Raw genomic sequence first — 25,045 nt, forward strand, 5'->3', positions numbered from 1 at the left:
TTGAAGGTGAAATCACTGCTAACTTTCCTGGTTCAACTAGATTTTTTGAAAATTGCAGTATCTCATGGATTACATAATTTCAAGGTTTTTTTGTTTGTTTGTTTGTTTGTTTTGTTTGTTTGTTTTTAAGCAAGAATATAGCACAAAGCAGGATTAGGAATGAGATTTTAAAATTATGCCACAATCGATTTGGGGAATTCTGCCACAATTGTGCCACACTGCACTTTTTATTTTCAGAATGCTTTACCTTCAGAATGCTTTCTCGTAGCAGAATCCATAACCTTATCAGTGAGACCTTATAATCAGACTTTATTCTGAGGAAGATTCCATGAAGTACAGAAACTCATACTCACCACCCCAGGCAATCTGCAGTCCAAAGCTCACCCTCCTGTCACACAACAGTTCCAGTGAACTCAATGGGATTTTGCCCTACGGTTAAGCAGGTGCCTAAGTTTTAAGAACTTAGCATTTGGGTGTTAGTAAAAACAAAGTGCAGGAGTTCATAACAATGAAACAGCATGAGTTTTAACATGGTTTAGTGGGCATAGAGGTGATGGGTTGATGGTTGGACTAGGTGATCTGAGCAGTCTTTTCCAACCTTAATAATTCTATGATTCTATTTTCCACAACAGTCTTGAGAGAACATCAAGAACATAAAGCTCTCCAGCAATAATTGCTCTGTTCTCTTTGAGAAGCCAGGTAGTAAACAGCCTCCTTCATAAGGAGGAATTTGTAAAGAAAATGTTTGCATTCAAAAGCTTAGAACAGCAAAAGTGAGTTTGCTGCGGACTCCCACCTCCGCTTTACTTTGTTTTCAGCTACAGACACTAAAATGAACCGTTTATACCACACACAGATAATTCTAAGTCTTCTGGGACTTAAGCAATGGATTAATTTTTCATATTTAAATAACAGGGAGCTGAATCATGAGGGAATATGAATGCATACTTAATAAGCCTCTATTTCTGAGCACCGACCGCTCATCTCAGGCACAGAGATACCCTCCTACATCCCTGAGGCACCCAGCACAGAAATCTCCAGGGAAAAAGATGGGAAAAAGCACTCCCTGCTGTAGTCAGCTGGCAGCATTGCAGGGGTTTCGTCACCTAGCTCACTGTGCCAGTGAGCTGAAAGGAACACTGAAGGCTGACAGACTAAGCGAGCGATGAGGAACCCAGAGACAGGGAGCTGAATGCGCTTTGACTCGTTATTAGCCAGAAACACAGCGCCAAGGCGCTGACAGGGCCTCATGGGCACCATTGAGGAGCCGCTAAAGGGGAACGGCAGACGTGAGGCCTGTGAAGAAAGCAGTCCTCGGGCTGTCCAGTGCTCTGCCAACTGCCCGGCAGGAGGCCGAGGCCCAGCCCAGCGACGGAAGGGCGGGCTAGCAGTGGGGCTTCGGCCCTCCTCCCGTCTTCAGCTCCGCGCGTCGGGCTGTGGGAGGAGCGAGCGCGGGCTTCTGTCTCGGAGCCACGCCGCGCGGCTCCTGGTTGCCGACCCTTCAGTGCCCACGAGAGCCCTCGGGACGTTAAGGAAGGCCATAAGGCGCAGTGAGCGGGAGCCGACAGTAAAACATCTCTGCGCTAATGCGGCGCCATCTTGCGTTACGGAAGAACCGCGATGGTGGGCGCCATTTTGCATCTGAACGGGAGAGGAGAACAGCCTCGCTATTTTACGCCTGGGCGCCGCCATTTTAGGTTACGGAAGACTCTCCGCCTTCCCTAAAGCAGACTCATAGGGCGCCGCCATTTTGGGTTACGAACAAGCCGGCGACCCGCAGGGGTCCTCACCTCCCCCCCCCTTCCTCCTTTAGGTGTCTACATAAAATGCCTGTGGAGAACCCTCTCTTTTTTCGCTCTGCTCCCAAGATGGCGTCGATGCGGGAGAGCGACACCGGCCTGTGGCTGCACAACAAACTGGGCTCCACGGACGAGTTGTGGGCGCCGCCGAGCATCGCCTCGCTGCTCACGGCGTCGGTGATCGACAACATCCGCCTCTGTTTTCACGGCCTCTCCTCGGCCGTCAAGCTGAAGCTGCTGTTAGGGATGCTGCACCTGCCCCGCCGGGCGGTGGATGAGGTGAGCGCCGTGTGGGGGCATCGTGAGGGGAGAAGGGAGGGGTGCGGCAGTGCTGGTATCATCTCCTCCACCCGCCTTTTTCTCTTCGTTATTTTTTGAGGCGTAATCCGTGGGGCCGCCGCCGCCTTACGCGGCCTGCGGGCGGTTGGAGCCGGCCCTGAGGGAGGGGGCGGCCGCGCCTCAAGGGCAGCGCTGGGCAGGGGAGGCCGAGCCCCGCTTCCCGCTCCTCTCCTTCTGGGGAGAGGAGGAAGCGCGGTCTCGGCCCGCAGAGCCGTCGGCTGAGGCCCGGAATGTGGTGTGGGGGCTCGGGTTCCCCTCGGTGAAGGAGTGCAGCGCGGGTTTTGCTGCTCTTTTGGGAATCTGGCTGGTGTTCGTCTTCTGAAAGCAGTTTGGACCCAAAGCCTTTCTCACATCTCCACACAGACCCGTAGTTATGATACAGGCTTGGTGCTTTTGCTGCTGCTTTGGATAAGAGGGGTTTTCGTAGTCCACTTTTGTTCCAGGATTAGGAGTAGTGGAACGGTTCTGCAGGCAGGGCACAGGGATGTGTGTAGGGGTGCCTCCTTACCCAGTAGTAGCAGCTGGCTGCGTAGGTGAGCTGAGCATCTCCCATTTAGGAAGGACAGCAGCAAGTGCTGAAACTTTGGGAATGGAAGGTCTGGGGTCTGCACTCAGCAGTGTTTTTCCTCAACTTCCTGTAGTCAGTTTTCCCCTCAGGCAGGACCTGAAACTTCTTGCTTTGTGTTATCTATCTGGGAACAGCTGTTGCTTTCCTTCTCTACCTAGTTGGGGTACAGCTGGCACTGTGAGCAGGCTTCATAGGTCCAGAAGAGCTCCTTCACTGGTCCTGGACCATACCTCATCTGCAGCTGGCTTATTCCTACCAAACTGCAGCTGCTGATGACTGGGGCAAGAATGATTGAGAAGCATTAAGTTTCTTCTGCTAAGTTGAGGAATTTCCACTCATGCCATGTGTGGCATGGTTTGTGGTTATGGTTATGGAGATAGTGCACGTTTAATTACTCATAGAGATTGTGGAGTCTCCTTCTCTGGAGATATTCAAGACTTTCCTGGATGCTTTCCTGTGCAACCTACTGTGGGGAACCTGCTTCAGCATGGGGTTGGACTTTGTGATCTCCAGAAGTTCCTTCCTACCCCTGTGATTCTGTAATCTGCACCTCAGCTGTGCTTGCATCAGTCCCTGGGATAGGACACAGCTGCTTTGACTTTATTTATATGGATACTAGGCAGGGTGTAGGGAGATAATACGTAATTCTGGTTATGTGCTTTGCTTTTATGTACTTGTGAGTTGAAAATGCATGAGGATTGGGGACTACACATAAACTCACACAGGCTGTTTTGTATGTGAAAATTACCTGGAGTAGTGTAGAAAAACTGTAAAAAAAAAAAAAAAAAAAAAGAAAACCTGTCTTTAAAATGATTCAAATTGAGGAACCTTTACCTGTAACAGCCTGAAAGCAAAATTCTTCATTCAGAAATCACTCCCACATGTGAAAATGATTTAACTCAACTGTGGAAGTGTTTTATTAGTCCCTTTGGAAAGTCATATGTATGTTTTCCATGCCATGTGCCAGTCTGTAGATGATGTGTGAGGAGTACTGAACTGGCATTTGAAAACTTAATAGTGTTAGAAAATATCTTGCATCAGCTTTGTAAAAACTTTAGGTATCTTCATAGTGGATGCAGGATGTGATAGAGGTGTGTTATGCAACACGTTAAACAATATTCCCTTCTCCAGATAACAGACTGAACTTAGTTTTCTTCTCAAACATCTTTCTTTTAATTATTTTTTTCTTTATAATAGCATTTTAACTGGCATAATATAACATGGAAACAATTTGGGAACAGACATCTGAGTAAAAAATTGTGTGGGAATCAAGAAAAGTGTGGTATGACGTGGCTTAGAAGGGATTTAATTGGCTGCTGGTCCTTTCTAAATCTCTGTGAAGGCTGCAGTCTAGACAAGCAAATCTTCAGTGGTCTCTCTTGAAAGCTGGGTCCTTAGCTGAAGTGATACATTTCTTCTCAAATGTAATATCCTGTAGTTTTACACTATATGTTTTCATTTGCTGCTCCAAATATTGTATACATATTAGTGTCTTAATCCTGTGGGATAAGTAATAATCTTGAATTTTTATCATGCTGTGAACCTCATTACAGCTTATTTGTTCCTGCTGACTAATAAGAATAATTGGCTCCCATTTTCATTTTCACAGTTAAGTGTTTTGTAGGCAGTTATCAAAAATATCCTTTCCTGCTGCAGTTCTCTGGGCAGAATTTGCAAGCTCTCAAATCTCTCTGCCTCCAAGCTTTTTGCTGCTATTTTTTTTCTAGATTATCATGCTTATTTTAAACAATGCCTAATGCTCACTGCAGTGCTGACCGGAGTTTTGGTGGTGATTTTGGCAGATATCGCTTCTGTTTGGTTTGTCTGCTACATTCCTGTTAACTCGATTCACAATGGCAAGTTTCAGAGTCAGAGTAATGTTAGAGTCAAGACTGGAAAGAGGACTGTGTACCTCTTTGCTCTATGAAATATGGTGAAAGGGAGGCACTGCCTGTCCCTGCAGTGGGACAGTAGCTATGGAGAGGAGAGCACAAGTCAGGCTTTTCTTTGCTTGCATGAAGCAGGAGTCTCCTAACCATGGAGGTGGGAGCTGTGGAATAGTAGCACTAAGGATTGAGCTTTTGCTTCCCTCATCAGAAGAGGCAGGCAGTTCTTTTTGGCCTATACTTAATGTTCTTTGTTTTTCTGGATGTAATGGGGTTTATTTTTATCTAGTGTTACTCTTGGCCACTTATGCTTTTTCATGATTAAAATACAAAGCATATACAATGATGCTATTTGATCCATCTTAGCTTTGAATTGAGTAAATATTAATACTGTACTTTCCAATGCTTTTAGCTTAATGAAAATGCTTTATAATATTACAGATACTTATTAAACACCACCTTCTCTGTGGCCCTGAAAGTTTAAAACTTGATTGGCTTTGTTAGCCAGTGCAGTTGTTTAAAGATACAGCGACATGCCAATTTGGGTCTAATGGAAAGCAAATTAACGAGTCTGCTTTACAAGAAGTCTTGTTGGAGCTATGACTCAGTTCCTAGTGTTCCTAGTAATATTTCCTTTTTTTAAAATACTCATTCCCACAGTGCTGTTTTTATGCTCTTCTTGCACAGCCATTATTAATCTCCCTTTGTCTCTGTTCCCAGACTTTTTCCATCCTGCCTGATCCTTTCTTCTCATGTTTCTAGTGATGTCCTATGCCAACAGGCTGAGAAAAGTACTTAAGATCCCTGGGTTTTAGATGAGAGAAGTGCCAGAACATGTTGCTTCAGATCTTGATGTTCATGCTTAACAAGATGCTGGTTGCAGCTGATTGGACTCTTGCTTGACCCAGTGTTGCAATCTTAATTATAAGTTTGAGATTATGGCTGTGCTCGGTAGGAAAAAAATGTAGGATTCTTTCTTAGTGAGTTGCATCTCACAAATTCTCAAACTGCAGCTTTTTCTCAGCTGTGGGTTCAACAGCAAAGGGGGGATCAAAATCACAATTTGAAGAAAAACCTGGGTCAGAACTCAAATCCAAGCTCATTAAATGCAAGCTTGTACTCAGGCGAGGTCTCAGCTGAGCTTGCAGTGCCTTTCAGTGTGCATCACTTGCCTGTGTGACAGTGACTGCTCTTTCTCAGGCTGCTGTGAGGCTTTGTGATGTAGTGATGCTTGTCCAGTACTAAGGCAGACAAGTTGTTCTTCTACTCTTTCCTTGAGGGAACCAAAATTGTGAGGTGCAAGTGCTTGGACAGCGTTAGGTGCCTGGGCTGTAACTGAATGTAGTGTGGGTACAACTGCTTGACAAGAGCTGTGGTAGGAATGTAAATAGTACAGGTTGTAGCTCTTATTTATTTATTTGCTATATGGATGAGTTTTGTGAAGCAGATGTGAAGGATCAATTAGGAGGATACAGGAGAAATCTTTCTTCCAACCATTGTCTTTGAGTTTTTGATGGAAGAAATTGTATTCTACACACTTGTGTGTGCCTTTGGTATCCAGAGTCTAGCTGGTAAACAAGTTAGAAATAAGCCATAGCTTCATCAGTTATCATTGCACGTTTTGAGGTGTTACGTGTAAAGTAGCACTGTTGGGAGATGCTCATATTCCACTGAATAACTGATCTGATTCATTGGTAAGCGTTAACATGAGCCTTAAACAAGAATGCCTAAAGGACAAACTGCCCTCTGTTTTATACCTGATTGAAGTCAGAGGGCAATAACATTGTGTGACTGAAAGGGATTGGGAAATATCAATGTTTGTCTGCCTCTGAGAGCTGAGGTTTATAAGTGTTGGGAGGAAAATGGAGGGCAAAAATTTAGCTTTCATTTCCCAGAGTTGTGTTAGATTAAGCTTATGAAATCTTTTTATACGAGAAAAGGTCAGTTCTAAATAAAGGGAAAGAATGACAGCATTAAGGTGAAGAGGAATCTTTCTGGTCAGAAACCTGTGTTCAGAAACAGGTAGCCATAGTAATTAGCTACATGTGCCGTAGTGGGTTGTGAGAAGTCAAAAGTGAAATATTTTCCCTGTACTTAAGTAAAACCCCTTTAATGCTAATACCATACAGACAGAGTGTGTCTAAATTGCTTTCCACGGCTTTATTGTTATGTTGCTTGACAGATGACATGCTGCATCTCAGAAAGCTAATACTTTTAATGCTTACATAAGAAGAACAATGAAACAGGAGTTCAGTCTTTATTCTGGGGGTTTAAGCTGGCTATGAATGCTGGTGTAAGAATTCATAATACACTCAGTAAGATTCCAGCTGTGGTCTCTATCTTTTTCCATAATGCTATCACTTGTTGGTCAGTAATTAAAAAAATGACTGTGACAATCTTATTCATATGTTCTTTCACCTTTTTAAAGATAGATGATTGAAAAATATATCTTTCTCACTGTTGAAGCTGTAGCTAGGTGGAAAACTTTGCTACTTCTGGTAGTAAGGAGCTGGGTACACAACTTCAATAAGCAGATATTGTCGAGGAGCAGCTTATTAGTATGAAACATAATTCTTGGCCTAACTAAAATTCTGAGGACTTGGCTTATGTTGATGTGATGTAGATATAGTCTGGCTACTGTTCAGTACCACAAGAGGGGGTCCATCTTCATTTAGATGCCTGTTTAAATAACTTGTTTTGTAGTTGAATATTGTTATCACTGACTAAGGTGTGGGTACATGGAGTTGTAAGTGGGCTGTAGAACGTACCAAGACAATACTGTAAGAATCTGGTTTGTGTTTAGTGAAAATTATCTGAAGTGAACAAAGCTTTGAGCTGTCACAAGTTCAAAATGCACTTGTTAAATTACACTAAAAACAAATCTTGGTTAATTCTTTGCTTTGTTCTAGAGTTAATGTTTAACTGTGACACAGTCTCCCTCTTCCCTTCCCTACTAGTAAAACATTGTGCATGTTTATCCTAGTGTCTAACAAATATAAAATTAACCCAACTTCAGCTTGTTTAAAACTGTTTCCAATTGGCTGATTTTCTTTTTCTTCTTTTGTTAGATGAAGGGGGCACTGACTGAAATTGTCCAGCTCGCTACCTTGGATTCAGACCCCTGGGTCTTAATGGTAGCTGATATTTTAAAATCCTTTCCAGATACTGGCTCCCTTAACCTTGATCTTGAAGAACAGAATCCCAATGTTCAAGATATTTTAGGAGAACTTAGAGAAAAAGGTAAGTGTCTGTTGAAAATGATAGATATATGACACCTCTTTTCAGGAATAGCCTGTCTCTGCTCAGGCAGTTGAGGTATCTTAGCGGTATTGGTGCTGGGACAAGCAGTATGTCTTCTCTCAACTGCCACAGTTCATGACCTGGTATATTCCTGAACGGGCAACTGTGATACTTGAGGAATGGTAACCTCTTAAATCATCTTTCCACAAATCATCAGAACTTGCATGTCAGGTCCCTACGTAATTGTAAAGGGCAACGTAGAAGTTAATGTGGTTTCACTGGCTTTGTAGACAGACTGTATGTGCAGCATTAAGTAGTAACAGCTCACCTTATTAATCTGCAGTAACAGTTTAATATACTTCTGTCTTGTATGTTGTTGTATTAAAGACAGTAGTGAGATTTTTTTTTTTACAGTACCCTGTGTGTCTGGGAGCAGCACCATTTGCATTGGGCACGTGAGGTGCCCTCTGTTCAGTCTTCCTTTAGCCAACAAATGGAGGCAGTAGGGGACTAGTCAAAAGAAGAATTGGGTTGCTGATGTCCAGCTAGCGAAGCTATTCCTATTTAGGTGGGTTTGATTTAGCAAATTGCCCAGGAAAAAAAACAAACCCGTAGGCATTAGTGGTCAGAAGTGACTTTGGTGTTAGGACTGCTATAAGCCAATAATGGAATGACTCAAACTTGGTTCTTTCTATGAACAAATGAGCACCTTCCCTACAAGGATAGGCTGAAAGAGTTGGGGCTCTTCAGCCTGGAGAAGAGAAGGCTCCAAGAAGACCTTATAGTGGCCTTCCAGTACTTGAAGGTGGCCTACGGTGAAGGTGGACTTCAAGTCACTTTCCAGTGACTTGAACGAAAGCTGGGGAGGGATGCTTTATGAGGGCATGTAGTGACAGGACGAGGTGAAATGGCTTTAAACTGGAGGAGGGTAGATTTAGACTAGATGTTAGGGAGAGATGCTGCACCATGAGGGTGGTAAGACGCTGTAACAGGTTGTCCATAGAGGTTGTGGATGCCCCCATCGTGGAGGTGTTTAGTCCCAGACTGGGTAGGGGTTTGAGCAACCTGGTCTAGTGGGAGGTGTTGCTACCTATAGCAGGGGGTTGGAACTAGATGATCTTACAGGTACCTTCTGACCCAAACTGTTCTGATTCTATGATCATTTGTATGTTCACAGTTTTGGTTTGGCTTTTCATTCAGTTGTTTCCTTTTCATGGGTAGTTTATGAAAGAAAGCGAGGAATTTATCATTTTTATCTATCTTGAAACTATAGCACACTTAAAATTCCTGCTGTTTGACTAGATGTAGTTAGTATGGGAGCTTACAAACTTAATGTAGAAAACATACACCCTAATAACCGGCTGTGTACTGTTCAAATCAGAATTCAATTACTCATGCTGTTTAAATGAGTTATTTAAACTTCAATAAACACCTGTAGAGTCTAGTTGTAGAATATTTCGTGATATTCTGTCAAAGAGATGCTTATAGCCCTGTGTACTGTGTTAACTCTTTATGCAGTAAGTGAAGGTGAAACATCAGCTATGTTGCCGTTGGAATGCCAGTACTTAAACAAAAATGCCTTGACAACACTAGCGGGGCCACTTACCCCCCCAGTGAAACACTTCCAGCTGAAAAGGAAACCTAAAAGTGCCACTCTCCGAGCTGAACTCTTGCTGAAGTGTAAGTAGTATTACAGCCAGTTATAACACTGCGTAACAACAGTGGAAGGAAAGTTTGTCAGTCTTATTGTGCAGTGTGGAGACATATGCCAAAATCTCTTGCAGTCACATTTCTTATAGCACCTCAAAACCCTCTTGATAGCATGTGTGGAAGAGCAGGTGCAAGTCATTCTGGCCTTGATTATATTAAGATGCTAATCTTGATTTAAATGCTGTTCAGACTTCAAGGGATACAAAAAGCTGTATGTTTTTAAAGCACAGATATGTTCTCTCATAAGTATATTTAAGTCAGTGGTGAGGGCTTGAGGGACAGCTTTGGTGAAAGCTCCTGTAACAATTTAATACGCCATATGTTTCTGCAACAGGGAGCAAGAGCTGCTAGTTAATGCTTCATTTTGCTCAGTATGGCTATATAGGGGGTGAAAGCCAATAGAGTTTTCACTAACAAAAGGCAGCATATGTATGCATTTATATATTGGTAGCTAATCTGACTGATCTTAAATTAGTTTCCTGAACCTGCTGCTGTGTTGGAGCAGCTTGATACTTTCTTGCATGTGACCCTAGAAATTGGTGTTAAGAAAGCTGTAAATCTTATATGAAAATGTTACATCTCAATCTTATGTGGAGCTTAAATTATTTCAGTCTTTGTTGAATAAATTGTCTAATGATTTATTGTAGCTCTGATCATCCTGTCAGTTGCAGTTGTACCTGTTTTGCATTTCTCCATGTACTGTGTAGCTCAGAAGTTACTTGGTTGTTTTTAATTACAATATGGTTCTTGTTGATATTCACAGTTTTTTTTTATATATTAGTTTATAACATTTTATATAGGAAGCCATGGATTTTCTAGCACAGACTTTATAATAACTGAAGTTTTGGGTTTTGTTTTCTTTTTATAGCAACAGAAACTGCTCAGCAGCTCAAGAAGACTGCAGGAGTGCCTTTTCATGCCAAGGGCAGGGGACTGGTCAAAAAGATTGATACAACAAGTATGGCTCGCTCATATCACTTCACTGAAAGAAAATCTGATAAAATAGCTTTGAAGACTAAAATTACTGTTTCCTACAAAAGCTTAATTCATTCTGAAGCAAAAGATATATCTCCTTCTTTGTCTCTTTACTGCTATTTGAATGCTTTTAACAAGTCTTATGAGAAGGAAGGGTGGTGTTTTTGTTAGATGTCAGTGTAGCTGCCATGCTTATTTAAGATGCGTGCAGCTAGATCATGCCTACAGACTTCAGTAAGAACTTAATTTGCATTAATCCAGGAATAACTTCTGAGTAAGCTGTGCTCCTCCAAGAGGGAGCAGAGTGAGTGGATCACAGTAACCTGTGATCTCAGAACTACTGTGAAGTGAATTGAATCTAACTTGTATTTATGTAATTCCCCATGGAGAAGGAGAGGGGGAAGTAATAAAGATATTGCGTGGAATAATGTATGATTACTGCAGAGGATAGTTTAAACATAGGGTATAAGAAAAGTGCAAATAAATCTCAATCACGCAGATTCAAGCAGGGATGAGGAGCACTCAAGAGCTAACAAATCATTCTGATATTCTTAACTACTTTAACTGTTAACTAGCACAGTATTTTAGTGGGAAGGTACACTTACAGTAGCTAGGACTGTTTAGTGTGGCTTCTATTTAACAGACATGAAAAACACATACAGCTATTAATGTAAGAGTTTCAACTGTTCGCTCAAGTTCCAGAATTGCATAATTGTTTTTTAATAAGTTTTAGGAGTAGGAAGCAGGTTTGAAATCGGTAACACTTCAAATAACATGGTAGTTTTTTTGGCTGTCAGTACAATGCTGAGATGTAAAACTTGAGTATTTTTTGGTGTGATGTTTAGAAGCTAATATGTACTTCGTTGATGCATATAATACGTAGGTTTGAGTACCAGAGTGCTTAGCCACGTGTTTGTGCAGGAAATGCAAGGAGGGTAGTTGTAATTTGAACTAAAAATTGTCACAGTGTAAAAATTGACTGTCAGTTCTGTTGACGTTTTGAGTTGTAATTTTTATTTAAGCCACTGAATAATAAAGCCAGTCTTTAGAGTCAGGTAGTTTCTAGAAATACCAATTATGGGACCAGCTGGGGTTTACAATGCTGAACAGATGCTGTTTTCAGTGCTCATTTTAAGTGTGATGTTGAGGGATAACAGTGTATAGTCTGGGGAAGCACCATCATAGGTGTAGCAACTTCTACTGAGCATTGTGGCAGTAAGTTCTTTTGTTTGCAGTATGGAGCTAAGTTAAATACTTCCTGTGCAACCATAGCTCCAGCATTTTAAACCCTTCTGTGAAACAGTAATTCATCAGTCCACTGGATTACAAAAGATTTGAGCTTTGCAGAGTAATATAACTTGCTAAAGAGCATCTTCACCTGAGGCAGCATCCCACCTTGCGGAACTTTGGAGCTATCTCTTCGTTTCTCCACACTCCAAGGTGTTAGTGCTTTTGTTCCTTTGTGTCTTAGTAGTCAGGAACTGGGGAAATTCTGAGCCTGGATGTAGAAGTTGTAGAATCACAGAATTTCACAAGTTGGATGGGACCCATGAGGATCATCGAGTCCAACTCCTGGCTCCCTGTATTACCATCCCAAATTCAAATCGTATTTCTGAGAGCAATGTCCAAATGCTTCTTGAACTGCAGCAGGGTTGGAGCTCTGACTGCTTCTGTGGGAGACTTGTTCCAGTACCACGTTTGTGCATTTATATTCAGAGGTGCAAAGCATAATAGTCAGTTTTGTGGAGGAACCAAGAATTTAAATTTGGATTGATGTAGCTTTCCATAAAAGTGGTGATTTGGGACACTTTGGTAGAGCCGGGGTGGCTCCTGTGCTGCTTAGGAACTCTTCAGGTGTGGCTCCCCTGACAGTACATTCTTGCACAGGAGTTGTGTGGTGTTAACTGCCAGCCTCAAGTGGTGGCACCATTGATGAGGGGTGTATCACAGTACTTCAGCTGTGATGTGCTGCCAGGGCTCTCCTGCCTTCTTAACTCCCAGAAGTAGGCAGCTATGTGTTGTGGCATATAAAGGTAGGTAGGTTGATCATCCTGCAAAAGCTTGCCTTGAATAATAAAAAAGAAAAAGTGTATTCCACAAATGCACTGTGAATCTTGGTGAGTCGTGATGTTCTGCGTGTCATGGCATCCACAAATAGGTCTAACTCTGACCCTTTAGTCCTAGCACAGTGTGTGGTATGTTGAGACTCCTCAGCACAAAGGATAAGCTCCCTGAAAGGAGGGAAGCTAGTGGGAGCACTGGATAACCTGTTGTGAGAATTGTAACAGCTTTTGGCCAGAGTTCTTGATAGATACAGTTTTACCAAGTAACTATATCTTGAAGTTTAAAGAGTAACTGAAAGTAGTAGGGTTCAGGACGTTGGTACTTAATAGCTTTTCATGGGTTTGAATTCTGTTTTTGTAACTAAGGGAAGTATCGATATATGTAGAAGAGTATATTCTGATAGCAGTGTGCTGATTTGATTACTTCAGTTAGAACGTGTAGAAAAATACTGAAGATAGAACTGTAGTAAAAATTACTTAAACTTTGCAAACATTAGTGGGGAGAGTGACTTTGTCCTTGTTTGAAGGGTAAAACCCAATCTGAAGTTTGAAGGATGTTTACTATTTTGTAGAGAGTTCCATTTTAGACCCTTCTGAAGTTAGGGGGAGTGTTAAGGGGAAAAAGTAAAGACCTCATTGTGTTTCTGTAATTAGTGAAGCAGGTATTTTAATCTTTACTTTTTTTGATCTTACTTAAGCACCACTCAAAGGAATACCAAAACAAGCTCCGTTCAGGAGTACTTCAGCACCGAGTGTATTTAACCCTTCTGGAAACAGAAATCCTATTCCTCCTTCAAGAACACCTCTGCGTAAAGAAAGAGGAGTAAAGGTAGGTGAATTCCTAATCACTTCTCCTCCCCAAAAAGTTATTTTAATAACTTTTGGTGCTGTTTTGAATCAAGCATCAGCATGTTAAAGAGAAAACTAAGGATAGTATTGAGATAGTTTGAATTTATATTGCTGTTGCTAAGATTCTGCACTCTTTTCTTCAGCTTTTAGAATTCTCTGAGCTGGATATGGTAGGTGCTGGCCGTGAAGCAAAGAGAAGAAGGAAGACATTAGGTTAGTACAGAACACTGCTTTCAAAGGCTGTTAATATACATGCAAATGTGCTTGTTTTATTCTTGATGTGTTGAGGCTCATCTGCTGAGTTTACAAGAAAAAAGGGCAAAAACATCCTAAGGGGAGGAATTCCACTTTTTTTTTTTTCCTCTGGTGTTGCTGGTCACACTTCTACGTGCCTTGATAGTAACTTAACTCAGTAGTGTGAAGGGGTTGAACCAGCCGTTTGTGCTTTGCACAGCAAAGCTATACCTGAAGCTAGTCTCACATCTAAAATTGTTCTGAGAATCTTCTGTGCTTATTTCTACCGGTTCCATAGCCAAGTAAAGAAATTCCAAGTAATCTTGATTAAAAACAAAAGCATAAAAATCTCTCTTCAGAGTTGTGGCTTAGATTTTAACAAATGAATAATATCTTTTACTCAAGTGACAGTGCTACTTAAGCATATCAGGAAGATGTGCTAAGCAGCTCATTTTCTGCAAAAAAGAAAATTAGGGTTTTTTGGTAGCAAATGCAATCATTTTGTTCTGAGACAGCAATTGAAAGTTCTTGGTACTTTTTAATATCAGAAAATTAGGCTAATTAGCATTAGCCACTGCATCTTGATGGAGATATATATCCTATATATATAGAGATAGTTCACTTAAACAATTTTATGAACAACCCAATGATTATGAAGATTACTGTATATTCATTACTGTAATCTTTCAGCATATAGACCTAGCGTGGTCTAGCAGACTCTTTGAAAATGTGTTTTGATTTTTTTTAGATTGCTCTTTAAATCAAATTCAATATTTAAACGTATTTCCTTGAACTGACTTTTGTTTTTATGCAATAGATACGGAAGTGGTGGAAAAACAAGCCAAAGAAGAAACAGTAGTAGAAAATGCTACTCCAGATTATGCTGCTGGCCTTGTGTCTACACAGGTAAAAACAAAGCATCAGAGGAAAGAATCAACACAATCAAATAAAAGAGATGAGAAAACCACAATGCACGTTATTCTAAAACTTAAGCGCTGTAATGATGTTGTTCTAAGTTGTTGAAACAAACTTCAAATGTTTTTTTTTTAAAGAAAAACCAAGTCATGTAATTATTTCAGAGCTGTACTGTAATATCTTTGAACAATATTTAAAAAAAAAAACACCAGAATCGTGGTGAAGTTCATTGCTATAAGTTTATGATGAGGTATGGCATTTATGCAATTGAGGACTACCACTTTTTGTCAGAGGTAAGGGACAGGAAGGTTCCCTGAACCTAGAGACATTGTTATTTTCAGGGGCACCTGCAAGTATCACTGTGCATACTTTGTGACTCTGGTGAAACAGTGCTAAGAAACGCAGTGAGGCATGGATGCTTGTTATTGGACTGTGCCTAGAAGGGATAACTGAATATGTGTAGATAAAAAAGAAGTCTTCAAAATTCATCTGTCTTCTGGCTTGAAAAAAGAACCTCTATGCTATTACCATTCTGGGGTTCTCTCTTTCATTTTCCTTTGTAATCTTGTGAAAATGATGCTTAATTTAGAAGGCAGCTTCTGAGGTCTCACATAATGAGGTCTAAGCCAGCCCCATTACTACTGAAAGGGAAGGAGAAATACAAGGAACTGATTTCTGTCCAAAATACCCTTGGCTTATAATCTCTTCCTAAGACCCATGAAGCTCAGAGGCGGCCACTCCTTCTCTTAATGGTATTTTTTTTGTCTTTATGAAATGTGCACAATATTGTGCTTTAAGCACAGAACAGTGATTCCTTTTGCTTAATCCAAGATGGTATCTGTGTCCTACATTGGTGTTGATTGCCTGTTTGAGTGGAGACTAAGTCTTACTTAAGCTTTTACTTCTGGTTAGGCCTTCTTTGCATTCTTTCTGTAGGTACTTTACCAGGCATAACACTTTTGTGTTTTACAGAAACTTGGCTCACTGAACAATGAGCCAGCACTACCTTCTACGAGTTATTTACCTGCTACTCCCAGTGTGGTGCCATCTTCCTCATACATCCCAAGTTCTGAAACACAGCCAGGTAAATAAGACACATTTTTATTTTTATTGCTATTGGAACTTAACACCTCTGATTCTATTTGGTTTTCCTGGCTGACTTCTTTTGTTTACCAACTTACTGTCCTTCAACTCTGTAACTCTTGGCAATCTGAAAACCTAAGCAGACCTAAATGTCTGTACCTAAGAAACAAAGAAAATGCTGCTTTTTTTTTTTTAAGACTTAACAATGGCTAACTGCTTTGCTTACTTAATTTTCTGGGTGCTTTTTTTTTTGTCCCTATTATAGGGAATACAGCATATTTTTTTTATTTCCAAAGAAACACTAGTGAGATAGATATATACGTAGATACATATATATACATATACATATATATCTTAGAGCGTACACTCAATATACACACACCCATCTCCATGCACTTAAAGAACAGGTAATTGCTTTCAAGTGTCAGATATGTTCTTAGAAAAAAGTACAGTTTACTTTGACACAGGCATTCTTTCCCACTTTCCTTTTACCTTTTTATGATGGCTGAGCTCCTGCATATTTTGAGGTGGGGGAAAACCACACCCTTTTGTAGAAATTCTTTTTCTCAACCCTTTTATACCCTTGCCTTTAATTTTCCTTCCCTGCTGCATGTACGGTCTTACAGGAGCATATCAGCTTGCAGTAACAAATGTCCGTGACTGGGATTAATTACCAGAGCTTGTAGTTAACAGAGAACTAGCACTGCAATTTGTGTTATTTTTGTTCTTGCGTGTTAAATGTTACTGTAGCTTTTGCCTACGTGAGCTGTGGTGTGTTGGTTCCCGTAGAAAAAGTCATACAGAAAAACTAATCACTTAACTTGGCTCTGAAACAGTTCAGAATCTCTCTGAAGGTCTATGCAAATCTCTCTGACAGAAAATTGGCATCTCTGGAAGGAATGCAGCCAAAAGCACATCAGTGTTGTCAGCAGCTAGTATTATTTTCCAGAGCATTGGCAGTGTATTCCACATCAGAAAAAGCCTGGTTTAGAATTCTCTATTGTCTTTGTCTCCTGTTCTTTCATTTTTTTTCTAGCTTTCCATACAGACAAGGAATGCTATTTTCTTAAAGATCTGTGAATTTGGTTTCGTGTAATCTGATGTTGCGTAATTAAGATGTATGTTACTTTATGCAAGTTGATTCTGACATGAGATGAAGATGGTAATAAAAGTAGAGATTTGTACAAAATTAATGGGTAGCTAGTGATCTTACTGGCTAAAAGCCATGTTGCTAAAGCCAGTGCTGTATCCGTGCCTGGATGAATGAGAGTACTAGAACCTTCACATTCCCTAAAACTTGATCTGAAAGGCATCAGCTGAGTTGTGGTCTGTATCTGCCTTTTAGTCTCTTGTGAACACAGATGAGTGTAAGTTAGTTTAAGTCCCATGAGGCTTGTAGAAGATGTGTAAGTAGCTGTACGTATATCAGAGAGCTGTAAGAGAACGTGATTGGCTGGAACGTGCACCAGCTGGCTGTTGTCTGCTGGATAATGTGGTAACCTGTGATATACCTTACCTCTGGCTGCAGTTGGCTTTAGAATAGGAACTTCCTTGGATGGCTGAGCACAGGCGAATAAATCAACTTTTTAATATTGAGAGGGTTTTAGCCCTCTTAGCAGTTAGTGTTTAAATGAATTATTCTGGGGACTGATTTTAATTTTATCTGTTTAAATATTTATGTATTTTCAGTATTTGTTACTGTTTGAGACTGCATTAGGTTAAAAAAAATTGCTGCACAGAAATCAAAACTACAATATGACAAACTTGGTGGGGTCAGCATACAGATGTTATAGCAACATATGTTAAAAAGTAGATTAAGTTTAGTTCATGCCTGTCAAAGATGAAATTTGCCTCTAAATGCAGTGTAATCCATATTGGAAATCTCATCACTGTCTAACTGATAAAAGTGATTGCTAGCTCTTCATGTTTTCAGATGGGTGTTAGATGGCATAGAGTCATTATGATAAATAGAAGAATCGGAAATTTTAGATCCTTCTGAAATCCATTGATGATGCTGAGCCTTTTTTGTGGATTATATTTTTAATTTCTGCTTTTCCTGCAGCTGGTTCTGCACGAGAGGCCTTGCAGACTAACAGACAGACTGAAGAGCCTGCAGCTCCAAATGCTACCACAACTCTTCCTGCACAGTTCAAGCAAAGAACTCCCATGTACAACAGTAACTCGAATCCACCTGCAACTACACCTACCTCACCCCTCACACCTACCACACCTCCTGCCATTTCCCCTGCAGCACAAGCACCACAAGTGGCCCCTCAAACTCAGCAACAGCCACCACCGAAGAAAAGCCTCTCTCTTACAGTAAGTAACAAAGGTTGTTCTTAGCTGATGCTTTTGATGTAGATTGGAAAAGCAAATTTTTGTTACTGATCTTACTTAAAAATTTGACAATGTAACTGAGGCTGCTTGTTTACAACCAAAGATAAAGTATTCTTGTGGCTTCATTAGCATTGCTGTATGAAATGTTAATCACAACTTTTTATTTGTGCAACGTTACTGTTACAGTAAGATGTCTTTATTTCCTGCTGTTCATTACATAAAACAATGTTGTGTTCCTTGTTGCAAAGAATTTTGGGAGAAAGGCATAGTTCCAGCAGTGCCTTTAACCTTGCTTATAGCATAAACTGCTAGAAGAGATTGTTGCATTGTTGCACTGGTAGGAATGAAGGTATCAATAAAACAAAGACAAGACTCTTTCTTTTCCTGCCTTTCCCCCCCAAATCTGTTATCAGTTTTTAAAAGCTTGGAAATGCAGATGTAAATAAATAAGTTACTTACCCTAAAGCTTCTTATTGCTCCTATGTTTGTATATTACGTGCATGGTTGAAATTAGTCAGGTAACCAGTTTGAGATACAACTGTCTCTGAAGACTTCACAAAGCACCTCTGTAAGCCCAGCTTGCAAGATCTGAACCTTAAGAAGCTGTGACTCTTCAGTAGCTTTGCTTCTTTTAAAAAGGAAACTTTCCCTTTGACATTACTGCATGTTTTAGAATGTAGAGACACTTCTTTTTTTAACAAAGGTCATAAAAAACACAATATAGTGTGGAAACAGCAGGTCTCTTAGCATGTGTTTCTGTAACTGTTTAAAGTGCCTACTTTTTCAGTGTAAATTTGAGTTGTCACTGCTGCAAGTGTCAGATGTAAACATTAAAGGTAAAAAGCTTTGAGGTTAAGGTGTTTATTTTGTTTTTCTGCTGGAATTCATATTTGTTGTATCTGTTGCAGAGGGAGCAAATGTATGCTGCACAGGAAATGTTCAAGACTGCAAACAAAGTTACAAGGCCAGAAAAGGCTCTTATACTTGGATTCATGGCAGGATCCAGAGGTATGTATTGAAATTAAATTACTTTGTTTTTCAGTCTCCAGTCTGAAACACAGCATAGTGTTTCTAAATGTGTGTATGTGAATGCATGTCTCCTGCTTTACCTTCACTCAGGGTGTGCTAGAATCTAGTTTACTTTGGACTGTGTTTATTTTAATGGATTAAAGTTTTGGCTACCTGGAAGTAGTTTTTTAGTCTTTTTATAATAAAAATAGAATCATCTCAGTGCGGCCACTAAGCACAAAACATACACAGAACTGAACCAAGCGCATGTAATAGTGCATAGTAGTTGAGGAGACACAAGCCAATCCAAGTGGAACACTGATCAGGCTGATTGGGTTTCTAGTATTCTGTCTACAAGACAGAACACTAAATTCTTTCATGGCAAGCTGAGGTACAAATTGCATAATACAGAGCCTCTTCGCTAGCTCTGAAGCATTAGAAATGTAGCAGCTGTTTTCTCCTACTTCAGGTGTAGGTGCTGAAAATCATAGGGAGGTCAGCTGTCGTCTTGGTCTTGTATATTGCCCTTGATAGACCAAGACTGTTCTACTCAGCCATCTACTAAATGTAAGATGAGAAGGAGCATAAGAGTCTTTAAGTGAACTTTATCATCTGCACTGGCTCTGCTTTCTAGGTTGGTATTTGAGGACTCTTGTCACAGGAGTGCTGGAGTCTAAATGTGGCTTACGCGTTGGGTTAGTGCAGTGCATCATTCAAGATAGCCAGGATAGAGTTACTATGATGATCCCAGGGCTTAAAGAAAGTTTTGTGTTTATTACGTTCATGGGTGCTCTTGCTACTAGATACCACTTCAGAATGCTGTACCAGGATGTACCTTAATATCTGTATTGATATTTTTTGTGATGTGAGGTGAACATTATTTTGATAGTGTTAATGTGTTTCCTGTATATATGAATTTTTACATATGTGAATATGCATATGTAAATAATACAAATTTCTAACTAGTAATGTCAATACTTATTGAAAGTCGGGTAAATAACTGCCAATGAGGATATTCCTTATTTTCCTGACTGTCAGTTCCAATAGTTGGACGTGTAACGTTCGGTACTTGTGCTGGAATGGAACCAGGCCTTATCGATTAGTGATTTCAATGAATCTGTTAAGGCTTCCACAATTACTAAAAACTGCTGAGTTCTTAAAACTATGAAATGTATCCCAAATAGAGGAAGTTTGGTAGGTTCAAGCTTAGTGAATTCAAAGCTTACAGTTCTTGAGGCATTGGCATGCTTCCCCTGTACTGACTCACTTTTTTTCTTCTAATTACTTTGCCTTTGAAGTTTATCTTTTGAGGTTTGGTTTTGTTATGAGAGAAATAAAGTTCCTGATGTATGGAGTGAAGAAGGTCTGTGGCCACGTGGTGTAGAGATGAACCCAGAACTAATAGAAAAAACTGAGTTTTTTTTTCAGTGTAAGGTTTTGAGTCTCCATCCAGTGCTCTTCGCTTTCTCATAATGCCAAAATGTATAATTTGTTTCTGTTTTTGTTTTCACAGAGAACCCTTGCCAAGAGCAAGGTGACATCATTCAGATTAAACTTAGTGAGCATACAGAAGATTTACCAAAGGCGGATGGCACTGGCAGCACCACTATGTTGGTTGATACAGTCTTTGAAATGAACTATGCTACTGGTGAATGGACCAGATTCAAGAAGTACAAACCTATTACTAATGTTTCTTAAGAGATGCAGCAACAGCAGACTGGACCAAATCAAGCTTAGAGTCAACCAGCCCATAGAGTATGTCAACTGTACAAAATGGCATTCATGTGTACATTTATTACCCTCCAGCATAGAAGCTGTGGCTCTTCAACCTAACTGGGCTCAGTGAATGCAGAAGATGGTGTTGAATTTACTTTTTTCTTTTTTTTATTATCTGGAGAAGGTGGTCTTAGGGAGGGAGTGGTTGGTGGTTGTTTCTTCTGTTTTTTTAATGCAATTTAAGATGCTGAATGAGGAGAGGAGATCACAACTGAAAGATTAAAGATGGGAGCAGTTTACTTCTGAGTACCTGAAGGAAGACTACTGCACAGTCATTCACAGTTTACCATTTAAACAAGGGCACAGATCTTTATTGTTTAAAGAAACTATTTTCTTTGACTACATGGGTTCCATGAGCACTTAAAGCACCACATGGGTGCTTTATTTTGTAATTCAGTTGCAGTATAACTAAATACTGCAGGTGATAGATGTCTAGTGTCTAATGGTACCCACTGTATGTTCAGCTTATAGATGCTTGAGGCACAGAATGGGATTGAGTATCTTTAATTTGCTATATTGTCTATGTCCATACACAGCATGAGTTAACCTATGTTTGGCATTACTTGAGATCAAGAGAAACTGAATATCATTTTCTGATGGAGAAAATAGCAAAGCCAGGGAAAAGTTGAAAGGTAGCAGTGGGCTGTTGCAGTGTGGAAATTATAGTTGTTTGCCATGTCATTCTTAGGGTAAAAGCTTATCAGTGACTATTGCATGGCAAGTCCTTCAAACAGTCTGGGTAGAAACGAAGCTAGAACATATCAAGACTGATTGCAGCATTTTTGTTTGTTTGTTTGTTTTTAATGGCCCTGGAGATGGTTGATGCATCTCTGAATAAGATGATTAGGAGGTGGTGGTAATGTATGTTTGGTTGGGCAGTCATAAGGTGCTTGATTGCCTTATCCAAAAAATTCAGAATGAGTATAGCTGTGGTTCTTGCCTGTGTAGTTATCAGTATAATCATTAACGTGGCTGCAGTTATTCTGGCATATAAATGTGCCTTAGATGTATCCCCTTCTAGTAGAAGCACATTTTGATCTTCACAACTGTGTTCACACCAGTAGTTTCACCTGTCCTTAAATGTTCAAGTATTGTTTGCGTTTATTGAGAGGGATTGTGTACATAGTTCAGGATTCATTGTTTGAAGACTTGTTTGCATTCTCTGAGGGAGACTTGGTTTAAACATCTGGTTTCTGCCAGTGCTTGTGTGTAGAGCTGTGCTGAGTTGGGAATGGTGCTTGAAAGGAAGACATACAACACAGAGCAACACAGTGGGTTTTCTGGCACTGAGAGGGTACCTTAAGCTGACTGGAGGTTCATGTTAAAGTGGAACTCATAGGACAAAAATGAGGCTTTTCTCTTTTTTTCTGAAAAGAAAGCAGACCAAATCCCTTCAGCACACGTAACATAATAAGATGTTTAGGTAATTGTTTAGAATATTTTGTATTGGAAAATTTTTATTGCGTTTTTACTTTTAGTTTCTCAAACTAATTTTCCAACTGAAGAGGGAAAGCGTAAGTGAAAGAGAATCTGTATTTACAGCATTTTAAAACGTGACCAAAATTACAGATTCCTTAATTTTATTTAAGCAAATATACAGAATGTTCCAGCTCATGTAGTGGGCAGGTCATTTAATGGCATCTGCTAACACTGCGGAGTGTTGTGCATGTTTTAGTGTGAACGTTAGGCTCCACATTTAACCATCACACTGGGACCTCTCCTCTACATCTTATTAGCCCGTTTCAGAAGCAATGCAGGTTTTGGTTCTGATAGTGTGTTTTTTCCTTTAAGCAGCTAGAAACCAGCCTGACAAGTGAAATCTAGTAGTGGGTTTTAGTTCTTTAGAATGAGCTCAGTAAAATTGCATTTTCATGGCTGTAACTTATTTGATTTTATCTTACACAGTAAGGGCTAATAGTAGAATATGAAAGTATTCATCTTTTAAAGTAAAGGTGTAAAAGAAAGTAACATTCCTTTTTTGTCTGCATTCAGATTTTTAAAGGGTTTTTTTTTTTGTGATGACCATTTTTCTTTAAACATGTATTATAGTTGTCTTAAATGTTCCTACTTGCTAGATAAGCTGCAAGTACCAACTGTAATTTTAGAATAAATGTTTTAGAAGATTGGCTGGCTTGAGGGGCAGGTGCTGTTACTGTAAACTGCTCATTCAAGATCCTTTGCAGTTTGGTAGTGAGAAGCAGCTGCTGCGTGTTGACTCTGAGCTTTCTTGAGATCAATGGAGGTGCTTCACTAAACCTGTAGTCTGCACAAGTCTGTATTTCAGACCTGTGGTGCTGGGATGGAGACAGCTGTCCATCTCTTCAAGAAGTCGTTGTAGAATGAATTCGAGTCATCTAAACGCAGGTAGTGTGTTGGAAGCCCACCATGCTGCTACCAGATCTTACTTGCTGCGAAACAAAGTCGGTCTGCAGGCCTGTTTGAAGTCATGCACAACATACTGAAATTTTAAGCAGAAGCATAGTATATTTTTGATTCTGTTAGGTTATTGGGATGAGACGACGCTGCAAAAGAATTTATTTTTAAAAGTGACTTTATGACTCTCAACACTGTAGCATTACTGCGAGCTGATTTGTGAATGTTGAAAGGTTTCTTAAATGCCTAAAGAAAGGGAAGTTTTTGCAATGTTACGGTAAGAAGTGAAACTACGTGGAGCTCTTTGGTTCTGAGAAAAAGTCGTGTGCCAGGCAATTCAGACAGGGCAACACCAACATCTAAATTCCGGTGTCGTGGAATTGCTGCATACAGAACACTCTGGCCCTGGAACTTGATATTTTTTGTCTTAAATATTCAGTCACTTAGCTGTTAGCTGGATTCTTTACAGTGATGCTCAGTGTGTGCTGCAGCTGCTGACTCCAGAATGGTTTGCTGATGTACTAACCAAGTGACCACAGAAGTGGTTCCGAGTTTTCTTAGTTCTGCCTTCTTCCCCTTTGCCCAAGCATGAAGCTTTAGGAAATAGCAAGCCCAGTCTTCCTAAGTGTGTTACTGGACCTCAGCAAGGCAGGATTTCCCATTTTCTATTGCCTTTGCTTGTAAAGAAGCACCTGTGAGCATGTCAGAGCACAAAACGAACACGATGTGGCTTGTAGCAATGAAAGTGGCTTGCATTTTTTTTACATGTCCTGTCCAAGTTTGTTAGGTGGGGGACGGAAAGAACACATACACACATACCCAGGCTTCTGAAGAACTTGCCCTACAAAGTCCTGGGTTTCTTCAGGCTCCATTTTCTTCATGAGTGAAGACTTGAAAGTGAAATGAGTTTAATGAAGGTGAGCCCAAGGAGGATGTTGAGCAAGAGTGCCGATGACAGATTCCTTCCTCCTCCTTTCTCCTGCTCTAGTGCTCTGTAGTTCTCTCCATACGATGCTGTTGAGACTTTGTGTGGTTAACATTCTTGTGTTGGGCCAGTGTTCTGTGGGTTAACTTCATTTTCCACTGGTAGCTTTGCTGGTTAATCTTTCAGTTAAATGCCATAGGATACTGGATGCAATGGGGGGGACCTTTGGTGGTTGCTCGATACCTCTGTGTGAAATTGGTAATATCACTAAATGATGTCTAAGTGCAAACTGTTGTCTAGATAGAAGAAGCTTGAGACTTTGACATCATACTGTTTAAGAGTGAATCACATTCTCATAGTGTAATCTGACTGGAAAAGACTAAAAAAATGTTAAGCCAGAGCCCTCTGGGAATCTGGTGCCTTTAACAAATGTCATTTTGTGAAATGTTACATCTATTGCATAGTCTGTATGTTTTCTATTGTTTGGGTTTTTTTTTTGTACAGTTGTAAATTCAAAATATTCTGTCTTTGGGTACGTATTTTCAGTGTAATACAGTATGTATAATAAAAATTTAGATTTTCTATGGAAGCAGACTTTTTTATTACTTCCATTATGTGCATCCATGCTAAATTTGTCACATTGTAATGTCAGCATTGCAATACATCTCCAGAAGCAATGCTGACATGCACTAGTTTTGCTGGTTAGGATAGCTGTGTAGGGGAGGTGTTAGCAAAATACCTGCTTTTGCATTCTGGGCTGATCCAACAAAAGCTGGTTACCCCTGGGTGAAAAGCCTCCACAGTGTGTGGCTGTGTATATTCTTAAGTGCTCAGTCCACAGCCCAGGCCTGGTGGATCGAGGAAGGTATGCAGTGCATGGTTGGCCCACGTGGCATGGAGGTGTGGAATAAGCCCTGCTTGCTGTCTGCCTCCTGCGGCTGAGTTACAGCAACGGCCGCTTCTCT

General features: G+C 40.4%; 1 protein-coding gene across 4 annotated transcripts; it reads left to right on the plus strand.

Moving 5' to 3' along the window:
• Nucleotides 1-1,438: 1,438 nt before the first annotated feature.
• Nucleotides 1,439-24,669, plus strand: NELFA (negative elongation factor complex member A). 4 transcript variants are annotated; one of them, NM_001397019.1, is made up of 12 exons: nucleotides 1,439-1,697; nucleotides 1,814-2,078; nucleotides 7,661-7,832; nucleotides 9,351-9,512; nucleotides 10,411-10,500; nucleotides 13,279-13,409; nucleotides 13,573-13,642; nucleotides 14,481-14,569; nucleotides 15,551-15,662; nucleotides 17,724-17,980; nucleotides 18,907-19,006; nucleotides 20,520-24,669. In NM_001397019.1, the coding sequence occupies exons 2-12, from the start codon at nucleotides 1,827-1,829 to the stop codon at nucleotides 20,702-20,704; spliced, it is 1,620 nt and encodes a 539-aa protein (NP_001383948.1). In that variant the 5' UTR covers nucleotides 1,439-1,697; nucleotides 1,814-1,826; the 3' UTR covers nucleotides 20,705-24,669. The 4 variants fall into 4 exon arrangements, with proteins under 4 accessions (NP_001383948.1, NP_001026338.2, XP_046796180.1 ...); NM_001031167.2 differs by having other exon boundaries at nucleotides 1,439-2,078; XM_046940224.1 differs by lacking the exon at nucleotides 10,411-10,500.
• The last annotated feature ends 376 nt before the right edge of the window (nucleotides 24,670-25,045 follow it).

The sequence above is a fragment of the Gallus gallus genome, chromosome 4 (assembly GCF_016699485.2).
Source record: "Gallus gallus isolate bGalGal1 chromosome 4, bGalGal1.mat.broiler.GRCg7b, whole genome shotgun sequence".
Classification (NCBI taxonomy): Eukaryota; Metazoa; Chordata; class Aves; order Galliformes; family Phasianidae; genus Gallus; species Gallus gallus.